Here is an 18,548-nt window from a genome sequence, read left to right as displayed (position 1 = left end):
TCATTACATCTTAGAAACAATGGGATCAAATGAGAGATCAAATTTAAAAGCTGACATTTTCATTTATATGCTCAACACATACTTCTTGAAAGTGTTGTACTATGAATGACTTGACTCTACAAATGGCAAAAGGTTAGTTTTGTTCTAATTAAGCCATAAACAACACCTTAAACTTCACAGGACTTAATGTGTTAACGTATACTCAGTAAAACAAATACTATCAACATACATATCAATGAGATTTGGGGCCACCCAAATCAACAATTTACTGAGTTTGTTTACAGAACTCCTGATGCCTAAATACAATCAGATTGTTCGGGGTAAACAGTTAAATGAATGAAGGCAAAGCAAACGGAAGAATCAAATACCTCCTCTCATGCATATTTAGCTCATTCACATGTGCATCAGCAGCTCATAGCACCACTCCAGTAAAACCACAAGAATGAAGCAAGATAAAGAACAGAGAAATTCAGAGTGTTAAATACAATGAAGATAACATAAAGTGCATCAGCTTTTTACATGGCAAAAGACTTCTATGTAATTGTAGTAGCTTCCTGCCCTCATGTTTCTCTACACTGTCTAGATGTTGAGATGCTCTTCCTCCTGAGAGGGTATTTTTTGTCAGTGCTCAGCCAGTATGCAGGAGGACTGCACATAATTCCATCAGAATGAAATTGCCAGCTACCAAAAAAATGCCAAAATCTAAATCACATTTTCACACTACTGCTTTGTCAAATATCTTAATCCAAAATACTTTACAGTATATTTATCTTTCTTTTGTAGACGGGAGGACAGGGGAACTTAAAAATAATAGACACGGCAGTCCTCCATTTTGCTTAGTTTTCCTACAGAGAATGACATTTACGACTTACTTTATTACAGGCTTCAAATTGCTTTATCTGTTAAAGAAATGTTCATGCTAGCAATGCATCTCACTGTAAATTAATTTATAAATTCTACATCAGGAATGCAACATTTCTCTATAAAATAGCTGACTTGAGCTGGGAAAATCCTTAAAAAGCCATGTGCATCAGATGATTTCCCTATAAAATATGCATTTTAAGATGCTCTTATTTTTATAAGCTGTTCATAAAAGAGGGAAATAGCATGTATATGTTAATATAAAGAAGTTGTTGGCTTTGAGTTTGCATTGCAAGCATGCATATCCAAGCAGTGTAAACAGGAAACATCTAAGACAGAGATATTTAACCCATTTTGTTCCATCTCCCAACATGCCTCTCTTCAATGATGAATATTTCTCTTTCACCACTTGCATCACACAACTCCTCTTTTTAGTATTTTATCTGTAATACTTGTCAGAAGAGACAGCATGGAACTCCCAAAACACCCTTAATACTTACAGTGATAAGTGTGAAGATCCATTGCAAAATTTGCAATAAGGAATTATAGTCATTTTGCAAATACAAATCTCACAGAAATGGACTTGCTGACACTTTTAAAGTATCTACAGTTTTACACAGAGATTTTATAAACAGAATGAAATAAAGGTAGTAATATCATAGCCGTCCATCAGTTTGGAATATTACGACCATAGAATCATAGAATCATAGAATCATAGAATATCCTGAGTTGGAAGGGACCCTTAAGGATCATCAAGTCCAACTCTCGACACCGCACGGGTCTACCCAAAAGTTCAGACCATGTGCCTAAGTTCACAGTCCAATCTCTTCTTAAATTCAGACGGGCTCGGTGCAGTGACCACTTCCCTGGGGAGCCTGTTCCAGTGTGCAACCACCCTCTCTGTGAAGAACCCCCTCCTGACGTCCAGCCTAAATTTCCCCTGCCTCAGCTTAACCCCGTTCCCGCGGGTCCTGTCACTAGTGTTAATGGAGAAAAGGTCTCCTGCCTCTTGACAACCCCTTACGAGGAAGTTGTAGACTGCGATGAGGTCTCCCCTCAGCCTCCTCTTCTCCAGGCTGAACAGGCCCAGTGACCTCAGCCGTTCCTCGTACGTCTTCCCCTCAAGGCCTTTCACCATCTTCGTAGCCCTCCTCTGGCTATTTATTGTCCTTATGCCACATCAGGCAATGTTCCATCATGACAAAAATATGATATGCATTTAGGTTAGAAGGCAGTATTTAATTGCATTATGTTTTGGTTTGACAGGGTAATTTTTAAAGAAGACTTTTCTTTAACTCTTTACAGAAATATTTAATAAATTCTGACTTCTTAATTTATTGCCTGGGGAGTAGGCAGCCTTAGTAAGGCATTGTCTTACATCTAAGACAGTGTCTTAGACCAGTATGGAAGCAGTGTTCATTTATGTACTATTAACCCAATGACATACAGTGAAATGTAACATTCCCCAAGTATGTTCTTTCAGTAATAAGAGTATCCAAATTAGACTGAAGTAGCCCTTTAATTTAGTATGTATCAATACACACAATACACATATGCATTTAAGTTCCTGTTTAAAGTTCCAAGACAACTTTCTCTTTGATTTATGGCCACTAACATTCACAAATCAGCAGTTCAATGAGGCACTTAAGACACTCTTACTACTTATTTGTAATACAACCAGAAAGTAACAGTCAGACTAGGTCACCTGAATACAAGCAGATCCTTAAAAGGTAAGCCACTGGAGAGTTAAAATAATTTGTGATGACAGATTTGTTTCACACAGAAAAAAAAAAATAGGCAAAATGATACTTAAACTTCCTGGAAGCCATTTCTCCACCCATTCCAGCTTTCAATCTAGGACATTACTGCACGTGGCAGAGTATCAGCTCCTGTTAGAGCACCTGAAATCTTTGTTTTGATCCTAATGCATCCAGAATTGATGGAGGTTTCAGACCACTGTTTCATACTGAGTTTCAGTTATGAAGTCTAAGTTCCCTTAGTCTGAAGACTAAGTTCTCTGTATGAATACTCCTTCTTTCTTTCCTTCTTTCTTTTTCTTCCTTTCTTTCTTTCTTTCTTTCTTTCTTTCTTTCTTTCTTTCTTTCTGTCTTTCTTTCTTTCTTTCTTTCTTTCTTTCTTTCTTTCTTTCTTTCTTTCTTTCTTTCTTTCTTTTCTTTCTTTCTTTTTCTTTCTTTCTTTCTTTCTCTCTCTCTCTCTCTCTCTCTCTCCCTTCCTCCCTTCCTCCCTTCCCCCCTTCCCCCCTTCCCCCTTCCCCCCTTCCCCCCCCTTCCCCCCCTTCCCTTCCCTTCCCTTCCCTTCCCTTCCCTTCCCTTCCCTTCCCTTCCCTTCCCTTCCCTTCCCTTCCCTTCCCTTCCCTTCCCTTCCCTTCCCTTCCCTTCCCTTCCCTTCCCTTCCCTTCCCTTCCCTTCCCTTCCCTTCCCTTCCCTTCCCTTCCCTTCCCTTCCCTTCCCTTCCCTTCCCTTCCTTTTTCTGGGCACATAGCTGTTTGCTAGAGAATTATATGGCTCAACAACTTTGTTTAAATGTACTGTTATATACAGAGTGGTAATTCGTGTCAAGAAGATGGTTGATATTAATAAAGAAGGGGAAGATGTGAGTGTGTGGCCATGGGGGTCGGCAAGCCCCATCGTTGATGATAACATCAGACTCCTAATGATGAGGCCATCAGGAATGTAAAAGAGTTTAGAGGGAACAAAGAAGGGTGATTCAGGAGACTCCATGCAGTCTCGGGGTTGCTTGTTCTCCAGCTCTTAAAGCATGGAAGTTTCTGGGTGTTTGCTGTTGCTGTTATATACAAAGTTGTTTGACCAATGAAAAGTTGTTCTTGAAAAGGACTGCTGTGGGGAAAAGGGTATAAGAGATGATGTTATGTCATCAATAAAGAAGTAGAAAGAAGGAATGAAAAGGAATGGGCTAGCAGAAGGGAGACCTGGACAGGAACATTGATCACCTCACTGAGATAGGTTCGGTCAAACTCAGCAAACCGCTCAAAGAAGGTCATACAGAAAGTCGCTGGAAATGGGCGCACTGTAGCTGGAAAAAAGCTCAAGCTGAGAGAAGCGGAGCTGTGCACATAACTGCCCCTTGCTGGGGCAATACGTCCTTAGGAACAAAGACTGTCCTGGTAACCTTACAGCTTATTCTCCTTATTAACAATCAGACAAATTCTCCTTATTAACAATCAGACAATTTATGATCCTGAAACATGAAACCAAATTGAGGTCAAGGTGTGGGACTCTGCAACTAAAAACGACAAGGTTGCAGTGGATTGCTTGGCACCTGGCGAGCAGCTTCTAAGGCCTTAAAGAGCCCTGTGGGACCACAGTCACAAATGTGTGGTTTGCCAGACAGTGATGGAGATGTGGGTTCGTTTACTGATCCAACTGCTATGCCATGGGCCCCTCTGCTGCTACAGCCATCGAAGGCTTTTGCTGTTACGCCCCCTGGTGACCTGGACGTGCCTTTTGATCCAAGCCCTATTGTCCTTGAAAAGGAGATGGATATGCTTTTCTTTGATGCGGGAAGAACGGGATACATAAGGTCCAAAGGCCGAGTTGCTTGACAACTTAAAGCAAGACATACTGTTCAAAAGGAATGGAAAATGGAGACTTGTTTGTAATCAAGAAAAGGAATGGAAAATGGAGACTGTTAAGTCATGGAACTTAAAGGATTGTTTGTTACCTTTCCTGATTGCATATATATATAGGTGTACTTGGGTTTAATATGTAAAAGCAATGTTCTGTATATTTAGAAAGTTTGATGTTCATGTGTGTGTGTGTTGGTAGAACATAGATTCCCTGTGCACCCAGCGCTGTTTACTTGCCTTTTATAAATATTCTTTTATAAATATTACTAAATTCAGATTGAGTTGAGACTTCATTTATAACAGTACCTATCACTCTAGTCCCACATTTTTCAAGAATTCTAAACTCAAATTCAAAATCTGATACAGCTTGCTGCAAGCTGGAGTGGAAGGTGAATGGCATGCTAGTGGCCTACAGAGTGACCCTATAGAAGAGAAAGGGACAGAATGCCAGCCAGCTACTAAGAACACACTATATGTTTCTGTCAATCATTGTCATCACTTAGACAGTTATATCTGATAGGTCTTTTAAACCACAGATGTTTTTTTCCTGTATGATTTCCTGTATGATTCCTGTATGATTTTTTTTCTATAAGAATTGAAAAAAAATGTTTAAATTAAACATAACTTTACTTGCTGCAACCTACTTATCAAGTGGCACAAAGATAAAGCAAATAAAGTATTTCACAATAAACCCAAGCACAGGGTTTAAATCCTATTTTGGACTAAAACCAAAAGCCACTCCCAGATGGCATGCATAAATGAATAGCTAGTTGTTTGGGCTGGGAAGCCAAACGGGCACTAAAGACAATGTATCACTCACTTCTTTTGTGCCAGTGGTTTCAGAAACTGGCATTCACTAAAAACACAGTTGTAAAGGGACATGAAAGCTCAGATTATGCCTTTGGTTATCTACCTAGCTACATTTTCCTACAAATTGCCTCTGGTGTTTTGAGTGTTAATCTTACTATCTCAAGATTTGCTTTGGTTCTTTGTTTCCTAGGCTGTTAACTTACATATACCACATTATCAATACATGCATTTGATTAATAGTCATACGGATTTAATGCTATCAAAACATATTAAATGAGCAACACTGAAGTACAAGTTATTTTCCGTGCTTTTCTAAGTAATAAAGGGCTTTGAGTTTAACAGCATTAAAATATATGCCAGAGTGAATTATTACTTAATCACTATATGCCACATGTCACCTTTACGTTCTCTGCTGATATGAAGCACAAAGTAGCTCAGTCAAATTTGTCTTGCGGAGAGGAGAGGATTTTAAAAGACACATGATATTGTGCCTTTCCATGGTATGTAGGCTCGGTTTTTAGAGCTATGTTTCTCTTGCTCCTTTTGTGTATTTCTTTATGCAGAGTAGTTTGTTACAAGCATGAATAAGCATTTATCATAATTGTGTTCTACCATAATGTTAATTGTCACTGTTTTTTAATGATTTGAATACAAGATGGTTGCCTCAGAAATATAATTTAGAAATGCCTTTCACTTTGTTCTATTGCAAGCTTTACAACAAACACAGACTCAGATTTTTACCATTATTTATCTTTACTTCTTCATTTAAAGTTAGAAAGCAAAAATAATAAAAATGTAATAAACATATATTGTGTTACCAGCTACATAAGAAAAATCTGTGTGCTTCACTAAGATTTTCAACTTGTTCCCCAGATAACACAGAATATGCACACAAGTTGTAAACTAGATTTCATGAAGAATAACTTGATGAAACTTTGTTAGGAAAGAGACTAAACTAGCTAGATTCCCAAGATTTTATTTCACACACATTAGTTCAGTATGCCAGCTTTCAGAAGATGATTAGAACATTTTAAGACTGTTTTCTACGAGTCAAGATTCACCACAGTTAGGAGATACTGATGTTACTGATGCAAAATGTAATGCTGTTATCAAAAGTGCAAGGACTCTGCATACATTGTAAAAGCACATCAATGCAATATAGACGTATAGTAAGACTCCATTCCTCACTTACAGTGCACTCATACTTCCTAAGGCAAGAAGGATGTGGCAAGAGAATAAATCTCTTAAATTTCCCAGCCAGAGATCAGAGGACTAGATTTTTTTTTTTTTTCCTAAGGATAAAAAGCTGGTAAAGTTGGGTTTTCTATACATATTACAGAGGACAACTTAGAAGAGGAACTTTAACACTCCTCAAGTATACAGAAGTGCAGAGAGAAAGGTACTAACCTGCTTTTCTTACAACCCTGAGGATAACACAAGAAATAATGAGCTGGCATTTTTTGTCAAATTGTGTTTAAACTAGATTAGAAGCTCTGAAAGCTTTCTGGACATATGACAAGTGGGGAAGTGGTGGCACCTCCACACCTGATGGTTTTTTACAAGTTGTACAGACAGTTTCCAGAAACATTGTAGTTATAACTGGTCTCTTGGGTGCAAGAGGACAGACTAGCTAAGGGGACCTGCAAACTGTCAAGGGCACTGTACCAAGTTGATGTGAGAAGGAAAAACAGAGACATTAGACACAGTAACAAACAGACACCAGAGGAAAAGTACTAATCAACAGTTGTCCCATTTCACTTCTCCACAAGGCAGGGTGCCAACCAAGGTTGGTCCTCGTACTCAGTTTGGAATTCAGGGGATATGGAAAAATGTGCAACAGCACGAAGTTGCAGTGGTTCCCAGCTTTTGCTTGACAACCTTGATTACAAGATCTTTTTAAGGACTCAATTTCTGTGATTCTTTTTTCTCTATTTTCCCCTAATCCACAGGCACATTAGAAATTAGTTCTAAAAGCACTGTTTCAGAGAGAAAAAAACTACAGGTAACAAGCTCTTACATAATATTTTTAATTCACAAATCTCAAATCTCTTTATAAAAAGAATCAATAAGCCAATTTAACCAGCAAGAGAACCGGAGCTTTACACTTAGTCCCTTAGGATCCTTTTATCCTACATTTACAGAGGTCTTGTCCACAAAACTTCCCAAGAACACCTGATAATTCTTTGGCACTGGAAGACTAATGTTTACAGTACTGAATAGAAGTACAGAACCCCAACTTTTGTGCTTTTTATAGGAAGTTAGCATTCAGTATTTTATGAAATACAACTATAATCAAAATTTAATCATCCATTCTACTTATGTTTTAATATCTTTAAAAACATAAATTCTGCCCTTAGTTATCTTGGCTATAATTCAACATTAACTCCTCTAGGAAAAAAAAAAAAAAAAAAAAAAAAAAGCTACATGAGCATAACAAAAGAATAAATAAGAACAAACAGAACTTAACTTACTCAATGTGAACAGAAAAATGTACAATACCTATCTGTTAGATTAATACTCCATACTCATAATTTTGATTCAAGATTTTTTTAGGAAGCAGATTACTCTCAGAAAGACTATAAGTTCTTCAAGTGTAAATAATAACATAGTCCTTGCATTCTCTTTCACAAGAGCAGTATTATTATAATAAAAAATAAATACGTATGTGAAAGAAAGATAAAATGTTTGGTATTTTTGGAAAAAAAAAAAAAGTAAACCTGAAAAATGTTAGTATTTTAAAAATTAACAATGGATGTTCACTTACCAATACAATCCCCATTTGCATCCTGTTTATAGCCCATGTTGCACTCACATCGGTAACTAGAAATGGTTGGTATACAACGTCCATTTAAACAAAGGTTGGGATGGTGTTTACAGATGTCTATTGTCTGATTGAGTATTGCTAGTACAAAAAAAAAAAAAAAAAAAAGAGAACACAAGACAGATATTCATACTTTCAAATACAAGTAAACTTTAGGTATGTGTGACTTCACCTTGTGCTTACAGCAAGGCAGTGTTTCTGCAGAGTGGGTAAGTTTTAGATTTGGCAAAGTAAGGAAAGAGAACAGTTTATTTTAAATGTTGGTGATTTTTTTGAGAATAGTTAGAAATTTGGAGTCTTATTAGCGCTGACTGAGCCAGATCGGCTGGCACAGCACAAGTGAAAAATTCAAACATCTGTGGTAAAGTGGGAAGCCAATGTGTTAGATATATATTAGCAGTACATAAACTGACATACAGGTAATACATCGTAGCTGAACATAAAGCTCTTTCTTGTTGGGCTACTGTCATAAATACCAAACTTAAAAGTGCCAAAGGCAGGAAGATCAATAAAAATCTTTAAAGTCTTGACTTCTTCACCCTTCTGAGATGGTGGTCAGGCACCAGAACAGGCTCCCCACGGAAGAGGTCATGGCACTGAGCTGGACAAAGTTCAATAAGCGCTTGGACAAAGATCTCAGACACAGAGTCTGATTTTAGGGTGTTCTTATGTGGAGCCAGGATTTGGACTTGATGATCCTAAGGGGTCTGTTCCAATTTAGGATATTCAGTGATTCTTTATTAACTTTTTTCTCTATAGTTAGCTGTAGCTACTGTGTAAGCACTTAAAAGAATTCCAAAATAATTTGCTGAGACTAGTTCTCTGAAAAACATCAGTCACCACAGTTGTGCAAGGTGGAGAGGAAAAGTGAATTAAAGGAAGTAAGAGATAATAAAAAATAAATAATAAAAATGGACCAAAGCACACAAATGTGATGCATATACACATATACACCTTCCCCATTTAAAAAATTGCACACACATGGTGACAGAATACAGATAGAATTTTTAGTCTTCTGTGCTAGTCTGTCCAAGTCTTGCAAGTAAGTGTAAAGTATATACTGGGAAACTTCTCCTGGTAAGAAATTCTCTGCTATAGAACCAACAGGTAGTAAGATTAATCATGTGAATGAAATGAAGACATACAGTAAGTTAGGAAGGGTACGCTATTAAGAGTCCAAGTCGGAAAATGAATAGGTAGACTGGCCTTTGACTAGTAAGGGAAAGCAACAAAAACACACACAGCAGAAGGGAGAGATATTAAATTAAAAAAAAAAAATCTTTTCATTATACTTAATTGTTGATACTAAAGCTACATGCTTGAGGACTCTATAACAGAAATGAAGAAAAAAATCCATTCATCTGAACTTCTGCTAAAAAAGGTACTCCCAAAGTCTGATGTATCAGCCAAAGTCTCCTATATGCATTTATACGTAAAGGCATGTTAGAACATGTGTTAAGAATGCAGTATCATTTTCAGAATAAAAACAAAGCAGAAAAAAAAAAAAAAGAAGGAATCAAAAGAGATTAACAAGTCATAACAATGCAAATACTTACTTAACCCTGTAATTATTGGGCCATTTCCAGTGGGACTCTGACCACCTGTCCCTACCCCTGCTCCACCTACACTTGGGGAGAAACCGTTGCTTCCAGGAATGGGAATGAATCCTGCTCCTCCCGGGCCATAGCCATTGCCATTACCACCGGGAAGGAATCCGTTTCCTCCTGTGCCACCACCCCTGGAACCACCTCCAGCAGAAGTGCCATCCATACAAAGTCTGCGGTGTTCATCTATTGAACAGGAACAGAAAAAGAAGCATGAAGTAAATCAACCCTTCAAAGCCAGCTTCTAAGGAAGATAAAGATCTTTGCATGCTGCAAAAAACAGAACACTGGTTCTTCATTTCTTTCATGTTAAGCATTCCCTCTCCCACTCCTAATCTCAAGGGGGATTCCACAATTGTGATGGGTATTATTTAAGGAAGGACACTAAGAATAATAAAAGGGAGTATTTTAATTTACAGCTATATGTCAAAACCATTTGTGTTTCCAACAGCATTAACTCCCTGATTTCTCAGAAATCTTGATACAAATACACTGAAAACACATTTCACATGGGATGTGGAATAGCACTCTGTGAGCACAGTTGAAAGAATAAATGAAATGCTGATCATTTCTAGTTCAAAGTAACATGAAATTTAATGGAAAGGGAGAGCAGCTGTTCCTTTAAATCGAAATGAACTATGGACCTTCAGAGTCATTTCCTCTTCGAGATTTACCACAAAATCTTCCCCATTTCCCAAGAAATGCTTCCAATGTCAACAAAAGGACGTTAAAGAAACTAGTCCCAAACAATAATGGACCAGAAGAAAAATGGTTCACAGATGGAAACATCAGTATTAAAAACACTAGAACAAATAACAATCTAAATCTTGACTTTCTTTCTCCTTTTAACCTACATTTTAAAGTATTTTTTTTTTCTTTCTAAAAAAAAAATAATAAAAACAAAATAAACACAAAGCCACTCACCAGATCCTCTAACAGGACACATCTCTGGAACAGATCCAATAGCCCAGCACCGGCCAGATTCACAGCAGCACTGCATTTTGGTGAACCTACCAGGAAGTTCTTGTGCACAGCGCCCATTCACTAAGCTGGAGAAACATGTACTTGCCCTCTGATCTGAAATTTAATTTAGAAAGAAAACCAAAAATAGTAACATGAACTTTCAAAATTACTTTCCCTTATTCAGTTCATGTAAGTACTAAAACATTTTAAGAGCTGTATTTAAAAATCAAATTTATGTATTTAAAAATCAAAACACACTAAACAATTACCCGAGGTGATTAGCACCAATCCATTCCACATTTGGTTTACTGCAAGGTTACATACATTCATTGACATGAGTCTTGCATCAATCCAACATCTACTTATCAAACTCATCTTTTCTTCCAGTCTTGACAAGCTCTCAACTTCTTTCACAGACTACTTTGTGGAATAGACTAGGCATGTTTTCTCTAGTGGCTTTGTCAACAACCACTACAGAAATATTGGAAAGAATAAAAATCCCATAAATACTACTCAAACTATTTCAGACTGTGTTCAATGAGTATGTAGAAGAAAGAATAGAGCCACTTCAAAATCTGCCCAACTATTGAATCTCCTGAACATGGGAGAAAATGGCCTTGACCAATTGTCCATTCTCCTTTACTTGCCTTTCTCCTTCTCTTCTTCTGGACAGGACAAGAAGCTATAGCAACAAATTGGAACACAGGAGGTTCCTCCTGACCATCAGAAAATGTTTTTACTGTGCAGGTGACAATACACTGGCACAGGTTGCCCAGAGAGGCTGTGGAGATCTTCAAAAGCTGACTGCACATGGTCCTGGACACACTGCTCTACGTGCTTAAGCAGGAGGGTTGGACCAGATGGCCTCCAGAGGTCCCTTCCCACCTCAACCATTCTGTGATTCTTACTGTAGTCTCAATCACATCTGTGCTTAACCACTATGGGTAGTGCCTCCTAACAGCATCACTAACATTCAGCTTGTATAAGAACAAGGCTAAGCCAACCATATATAAGGAAGAAATTCTTTAATCTGTGGCACTGGAACAGGTTGCCCAGGGAAGCTGTGGATGCCTCATCCCAGGAAGTGTTCAAGGCCAGGTTGGATGCAGCAACCTGGGGGGTTGGAATTAGGTGATCTTTAAGGTCCCTTCCAACCCAAAACCATTCTACGATTCTATTAACAATTTAAAAATATATATCAAAAAATAAATAATCAGCAGCTAAATACTGTATGTCACAGCCTCCTATGCTAACAAACAATCAAAAATGGGAGAAAAATGAACATTGCAATGTGGTCAGATTAAAAAAAATAGTACATTCATTTGCATGTGCTAAACAAGACTTGAAGAAAATCATGTTAGTTGCTGGACTATGACAAATTGCTGCTAATTTATTTGAAGGAACACTGGATAGATCAATGTTGTTATCTTTTGCTCACAATATAGCTTCAATATAACCCAGGATGGCTATGGTAGATTCCAGAATTAGACACTGGAAAAGACAAACTGAGTCTGTTTTTCTTTCTTAACTTCAAAAAACTACAGACTTTGAACAGCTTAACAGAATCAACTAGGTATAAAAGCCAGATATATACAGTTATATAAATTATATGTGTATTTAACTGTACACAAGTTTTAAAAAGAAGACAACAAAACAACCAAACCCAAGAAACTATTTTCTGCAAAATTTCTATCAGTGTAGCCTCATGCTAGTCATTATGCTCTTTAAAAAAATAAAAAAGACTGAACAGAACCTTTTCCCATGAGTCATTTCAGTGAAATTAACATCTGAAGATAAAAAACATGCAAGAGGAACAAACGTAAGCTGTTCGTTTTTAACCAAGTCTTTTCTAAGATTAACACAAGCAGTAAAACAACACAGGATGCATGAGGCAGAAGAAATATGACCCTGAAATATGACCTAAATCTACATAAAATATAGAAAAACAATGACTAAGGTCAAAAACACAAATCTTAAGGACTAGTATTTTTGAAATCACAGGCCCCTCTCCATAAGCTAAGTTTAAGATGTTCGGCTTTAAAAAATAAAAAGCCAAAATATTTCACAGAAATACAATCTTGAGTATGAAGTAAAGATCCTGGAACTGTAAAATATGTGTGGCAGAAGGTCTGGGGCATGTGAAGACACCAAAAATTCCATTTCTAGCTTCTTCTTTCAGCAAGTTTAATAGCTATTCATTTACATACTTTTAACCATAACACATTATGACGCTCTAGTATTAGAAGGTCATAGAGATGCCACAGTGCTCAATGTGGCTGCTGGAACAGCACTCAGCTTTGTCAGTACAGTACCCATCCCAACCTCACATAAGGCAGGTCCACAGTCCCTCTCCAGTATCTACAAGCTTCTTTCACTCCAGATGCCTTCTCCAGAGATATAGCTGGAGCAAAAACATTACCCATCTTCTGAACATATAAGTGACTATGTGGCAGACTGGTCCCGGGGCTTATCTCAAATCATATCCTCAGCATATTAACAAAGCACTTGAGATCTAAATTCTGCTGAGCTAACAGGAAAGATGGCTGATACAAAGGATACAAAGCAATACAAATAGAAGCTACATAGGAAAAAATTAAAAGCCCACTGTGAAAAAACGGAGACAATGTAACTGCAACCTCCATAAATTGATTTTACCATTTCTTTTTCCCTTGGTGTAGATATATCTGATTAAAAAAAAAAAAAAAGGCCATCCAGTCTCCTAAAAATCTAACTCTAGCATAGCATTTTCAGTGTTAGTATGAGATTTAGTAAGTGCTTTAAGTGTCTAACATTATCCACAGAGACAGTAAAACAATTAACATGATTACCCGATCATTTTCACAGCTAAAATAGGATTTGGTATATAGAATAAGATAGACATTGTTAGAGACATTGTTATATAGGATAAGACAGCTAAGATAGAATTTGTTGCTACACCTCTTTTCTTGAATTAAAGTTCAGATTATATTAAGCCAGAAATAATTTTGAGCACTTTTATCTCCCTTTGAATATTTCTTCAACTATAATTAGTTTCAATTGGAAGAACCATGTCTGTGCTAAAGGTAGACTGAATGTGTTACTGTATTTTAAGTATTACCATGTGAAAATTAAACAAAAATATATTTAAATAGATATGTACATATTATATATCCTAGTTCTTTCAATTATACATCCTAGGTCTTTCATTGTCACACCTCTGAACACTAACTGGGATAAAAGCTCTATTAATTTGGAAAGACATGGTATGAATTAAAATAACTGTGTACATCCTGATATTTTGGTGATACGTAAATATTTATCTTAAACTGAGAGAAACAAAAAAGTATGTATTTGTAATGATTACATTCTTTACTTTTCTCCTAAGCACTATTTTTTCTAATACTGTAATCCTTGAGAACACAAGAACATCCAGACAAAAGTTAATTTAAGGGAAAGACTGTAACATAAAGGCCTGTTTTAGCAGATTAGGGCAAACAGTTTTGTGTGCAATTGGTTTTGGGAGCTGACTTTCAAAAATGAATTGTAAAAACATGCTAAAATCCATCAGAATTTTGATCATCCTGGAAATCATAGGCTGTCACGATTCCTGGGACCAGACACAATGTATTTAAAGCTTGGAACTCCCCAGATGAACCTGGTAATAACAAAAGACTACGCTGTGCAAAAAATTATTAATGTAAAATCTCCTGCAGGCCTTGTGTTTCTGCTGGCATACGCCAAGTATCTGTACTCTGGAACTCCCTTCAGAATTTCCATCCCTTTCCCAACATGAGATCAAAGTGCTATGAGATTTCTGAAATAAGAAAACCCACTTGAGAGCTAGAAATGACACTATTGTCATAATCAGCATTTTCAGTTAATTCATCTGTACGGTTTATGCCATATATTCGGCATATCTGCAGCTGTACAAAAGAAAGCTAATGAGAAGATCTATGATTAGGTTTCCCCAGGGCGAGGCTCATCCCCTGCACTCCAGGTGTCCTGACCCCTGCTATTTCCCCAAATGCGGGAAACTCGACTGCATAATTTGTGGTAGTGGGGGACTCTGTTTGCACTTTCTCTTGTTTTTTCAGGGCTCAGTGCTAGGGCTAGTACTCTTTAATATCTTTATGATCTGGATGAGGGAATCAAGTGCACCCTCAGTAAGTTCACTGATGACACCAAGTTAGGCGCTTGTTGTCAATCTTCTCGAGAGTAGGAAGGCTCTGCAGAACGATCTGGATAGGCTGGACCAATGGGTTGAGGTCTACTGCAAGAAGTTCAACAAGGCCAAGTGCTGGGTCCTGCACCTGGCGCACAATAACCCCAAGCAGAACTACAGGCTGGGAGATGCGTGGCTGGGAAGCTGCCAGGCAGAGAAGGACCTGAGAGCATTGGTTGATAGTTGGCTGAACATGAGCCAGCAGTGTGCTCAGGTGGCCAAGAAGGCCAACAGCATCCTGGCTTGCATAAGAAGCAGTGTGGTCAGCAGGGCTAGGGAAGTGATTGTCCCCCTGTACTCGGCTCTGGTGAGGCCGCACCTCGAGTACTGTGTTCAGTTTTGGGCCCCTCGCTACAAGAAGGACATCGAGGTGCACAAAAGAGTCCAGGGAAGGGCGACAAAGGTGGTGAGGGCTCTGGAGAACAAGTCCTATGAGGAGAGGCTGAGGGAGCTGGGATTGTTCAGCCTGGAGAAAAGGAGGCTCAGGGGCGACCTTATCGCTCTTTATAGGTACCTCAAGGGAGGCTGTAGCGAGGTGGGGGTTGGTCTGTTCTCCCATGTGCATGGTGACAGGATGAGGGGGAATGGGCTAAAGTTGTGCCAGGGGAGGTTTAGGTTGGATATTAGGAAGAACTTATTTACTGAAAGGGTTGTTAGGCATTGGAATGGGCTGCCCAGGGAAGTGGTTGAGTCACCATCTCTGGAGGTCTTTAAAAGACGTTTAGATGTTGAACTTAGTGATATGGTTTATTGGAGGACTGTTAGTGTTAGGTCAGAGGTTGGACTCGATGATCTTGAGGTCTCTTCCAACACAGAAATTCTGTGATTCTGTGATATATAACTTTAATAATAATAATAATAATGATAATGATAATAATAATAATAATAATAATAATAATAATAATAATAATAATAATAATAATAATAATAATAATAATAATAACAACAACAACAACAATATAGCAACAGTTTTTAAATAAATTACCATTTAAACCATTCAACCTACTGAAACTTAATATTTGGTTTGTTATATTACCTGTTATGGCCAAATTAGTGGCAACTCAGCATAGTTTAATGCCTCATAGTGATTTTTAAAGGCTAAATTAACCTATGTCAGATGGAACTTGAAATACCAAGTTTGTTTGGTATTAAAATAAATGTTTGCACCTTTAGAATTGAAGTAAGCTTAGCCTTTGATTTCGTTAGATACAGATTTACGAAGAAATACAATTAACATTTCTTATGTTTTCCAACAGAGAGATATTCATTCCTTTTTTTTCCCCTAAAAAAAAATCCAGATCTCTGGCAGGAGTTCTCAGCCTACTGCACAGCTGACATTGAGAGGTCTACAATCTAGATAAAGACTGCTGTACTGGCAACCATGAGAGGAAGAAGATGTTAGGAATTTTAAGTTGTTGGATCAGAGTGATACTAGTGAGTTTTCTAGTGAGTAAGGTCCTGTCCCAGCCATCTAACATTCTCCCCTAGGAGTCCTGCTGCTGTGTATAAATTGCCTTCATAACCTTAAGAGCTCTTCAAGCCTACAGGATGGAACACCTACCTATACAGCGGGAGCCATCCATAGATGTGACATATCCCCGGGGACAGATGCAGAAATAACTTCCCACTGTGTTAGAACATTCGCCACCTTCACAGATTCCTGGGATGATGTTGCATTCATCAATATCTATTCAAAAAGGAAAATACAGAAGATGATGAGCAAAACATTTGCACATATTGTTGTAAAAGAGAAGGAAAAATAACTTCTCTGAAGTGAAATTGTTATTTAGCTCAGATTTAATAATATGCTGCTAGTTGCAAGCTGCTGTGAAGAGTGCCTTTGCAAATTGTTTTGTTTGCCATCTAATGCAGACTTTCCTTACAGGTTCAAAGTATGCACCACTTCAAGTCCCAGAGAGGTCGACTGGGACTTCCACTAAATGACACACACTGAGTGCCATCTCTAGGAAAAATCCAGCAGCTACAAGACAACATAAAAACACACACCCAGCTTCTGAGCTGAACGAATGAAGATGATACAGCAGCCAAGCATGACAGCTCTGGGCTTCTGTGACCACGAAGATATTCCTCATCAGATCTAACAGTTTCTCATCAGATCTAACAGTTTTCTGGCCTTCTTCTAGTACTTCAGCTATAAAGAAGAATTTTGGCTAGGTCTTCAGAAGTATAGACCAAACATTGCGTTTTCATTTTTTTTTTTTCAGATATTTTTAATCTATCCAAACATTTCTGTTAACTAAAAACAGCAGTCTCATCTAAACACTGAAAAATTGCACATGTAAATACATGGAAGTTGAGATGTCATCAAGCTGATGAATGAGCTACTGCAAATAACTAAGGGCTCTAGGGCACTCAGCACCAGGACTAAGAGGATAGAGGTGTGTCCCAGCGCAAAGCAAAAGAAGGTGCTAAGGCAATGAGAAACAACAGAGGAAGCAATCTGACTGTACTCTTAGAGAAAGTGAAGCACAGCAAAGCAAACTGGGATGGAAGAAATACAAGTGAGGAAAACAGCATGATGGTAAGGACTGTCATGACCATTGACAAATGGTCATGAGCTGTTGTAAGTAACCAATTCATTCTGCAACTGTGACAATCTTTAGGTATTGGAATATTTTTAGGGCCTGTTTAGCAACCTGATTTTGGCTTTAAGTGACATCTGTCCATTAGCATTCCAAGTGGCTTTCAGAAAATGTGAAGTGTGGCCCAGGTTTAACACAGGAGGCTTCTGTGAAAATGCAGGAAGGAACGGCCAACTTTCTAACTAGCTTCAGATGAGTTATGGTTTCCAGTTGAATGATAAGGTACCACAGATTTTGATTGGCTTAATACCAAGAGTAGTAATTGATACAAGGCTTAACTTGTTTGTAAACTTCTGGTGCAGTATTGATTTAAGACTTTCATACTGTGAAACAGAGTTAAATCAATATATAAAAAGATCAGACTCCTGAACCCAGACTGTCTCATGTCAAATAATTCTCGAGAATCATCAGAAAGAGCAAATGGCAGTTTGATGGCACTGATTCTTCACATTCTCAGCAAGAAGTCTTGGCACTTTTATAAAGATCATCATTTCCCCCGACACTGCCACTCTGGAAATTGCCTTGAGATTAATGACAACTTGAGGAAGAAACTTTATCCACTGTTATTTCTTAGGATGCTTTTATGTGATGAACACTGTGCCTCCTCCCCCACTACATTCTCCACACTGAAAACTCAAAGAAAACAAAGTGTGCCAAAAAGATCTGGTATGCACAGGTTCTATATTAAAAAGGTAATTCCCCACTGTGAGAAGTTCCACACATAAAGAACTTTATTTAGATATGAATCTACAGTAGACAATCAAGTACTGCAAAGGAAAATTAAGTTTTGCACATGAATACTAAGAATGTGAGAACTGTTCTTTGTAAAGGTGAACAAAGCACCCTACCTGACCCTAGTGACATGTCTTTTTGAGTGTCACTGTAGAAAAGACAATTTATCTCACAGGTAATATTGCTTCAAACTACTTTAATCCACACATATAAGCATCTTGTAACCCCTTATTGTTTGTTTCACACTGTGAAGAATAATCAAAAGAAGCATAAATTTCGTCTTTTTAACAATGCTATTTAAGCATTTCAGAGGACACAAAAAGTTTAAATTTTACTTCAAAATAGT

At 37.8% G+C, this 18,548-nt stretch overlaps 1 protein-coding gene and 1 non-coding gene across 3 annotated transcripts in view; one reads left to right on the top strand and one right to left on the bottom strand.

Moving 5' to 3' along the window:
- Window positions 1-18,548, bottom strand: part of FBN2 (fibrillin 2) — a 197,460-nt gene that overhangs the window by 116,886 nt on the left and 62,026 nt on the right. For both annotated transcript variants that reach the window (XM_032205669.1, XM_032205670.1), the window contains exons 6-9: window positions 16,429-16,554; window positions 10,628-10,780; window positions 9,656-9,889; window positions 8,043-8,180 (exon numbers count right to left, since the gene is read on the bottom strand). In XM_032205669.1, coding sequence (XP_032061560.1) covers window positions 8,043-8,180; window positions 9,656-9,889; window positions 10,628-10,780; window positions 16,429-16,554 — 651 coding nt within the window. The remainder of the gene's footprint in view (window positions 1-8,042; window positions 8,181-9,655; window positions 9,890-10,627; window positions 10,781-16,428; window positions 16,555-18,548) is intronic.
- Window positions 14,559-14,730, top strand: LOC116501241. Its single transcript, XR_004254397.1, has one exon. It is a non-coding gene; the product is annotated as a U1 spliceosomal RNA (small nuclear RNA).

This window comes from Aythya fuligula, chromosome Z (assembly GCF_009819795.1).
Source record: "Aythya fuligula isolate bAytFul2 chromosome Z, bAytFul2.pri, whole genome shotgun sequence".
Lineage (NCBI taxonomy): Eukaryota > Metazoa > Chordata > Aves > Anseriformes > Anatidae > Aythya > Aythya fuligula.
The sequence above is the reverse complement of the archived record's forward strand: the minus strand, read 5'-3'. Positions and strand labels throughout refer to the sequence as shown.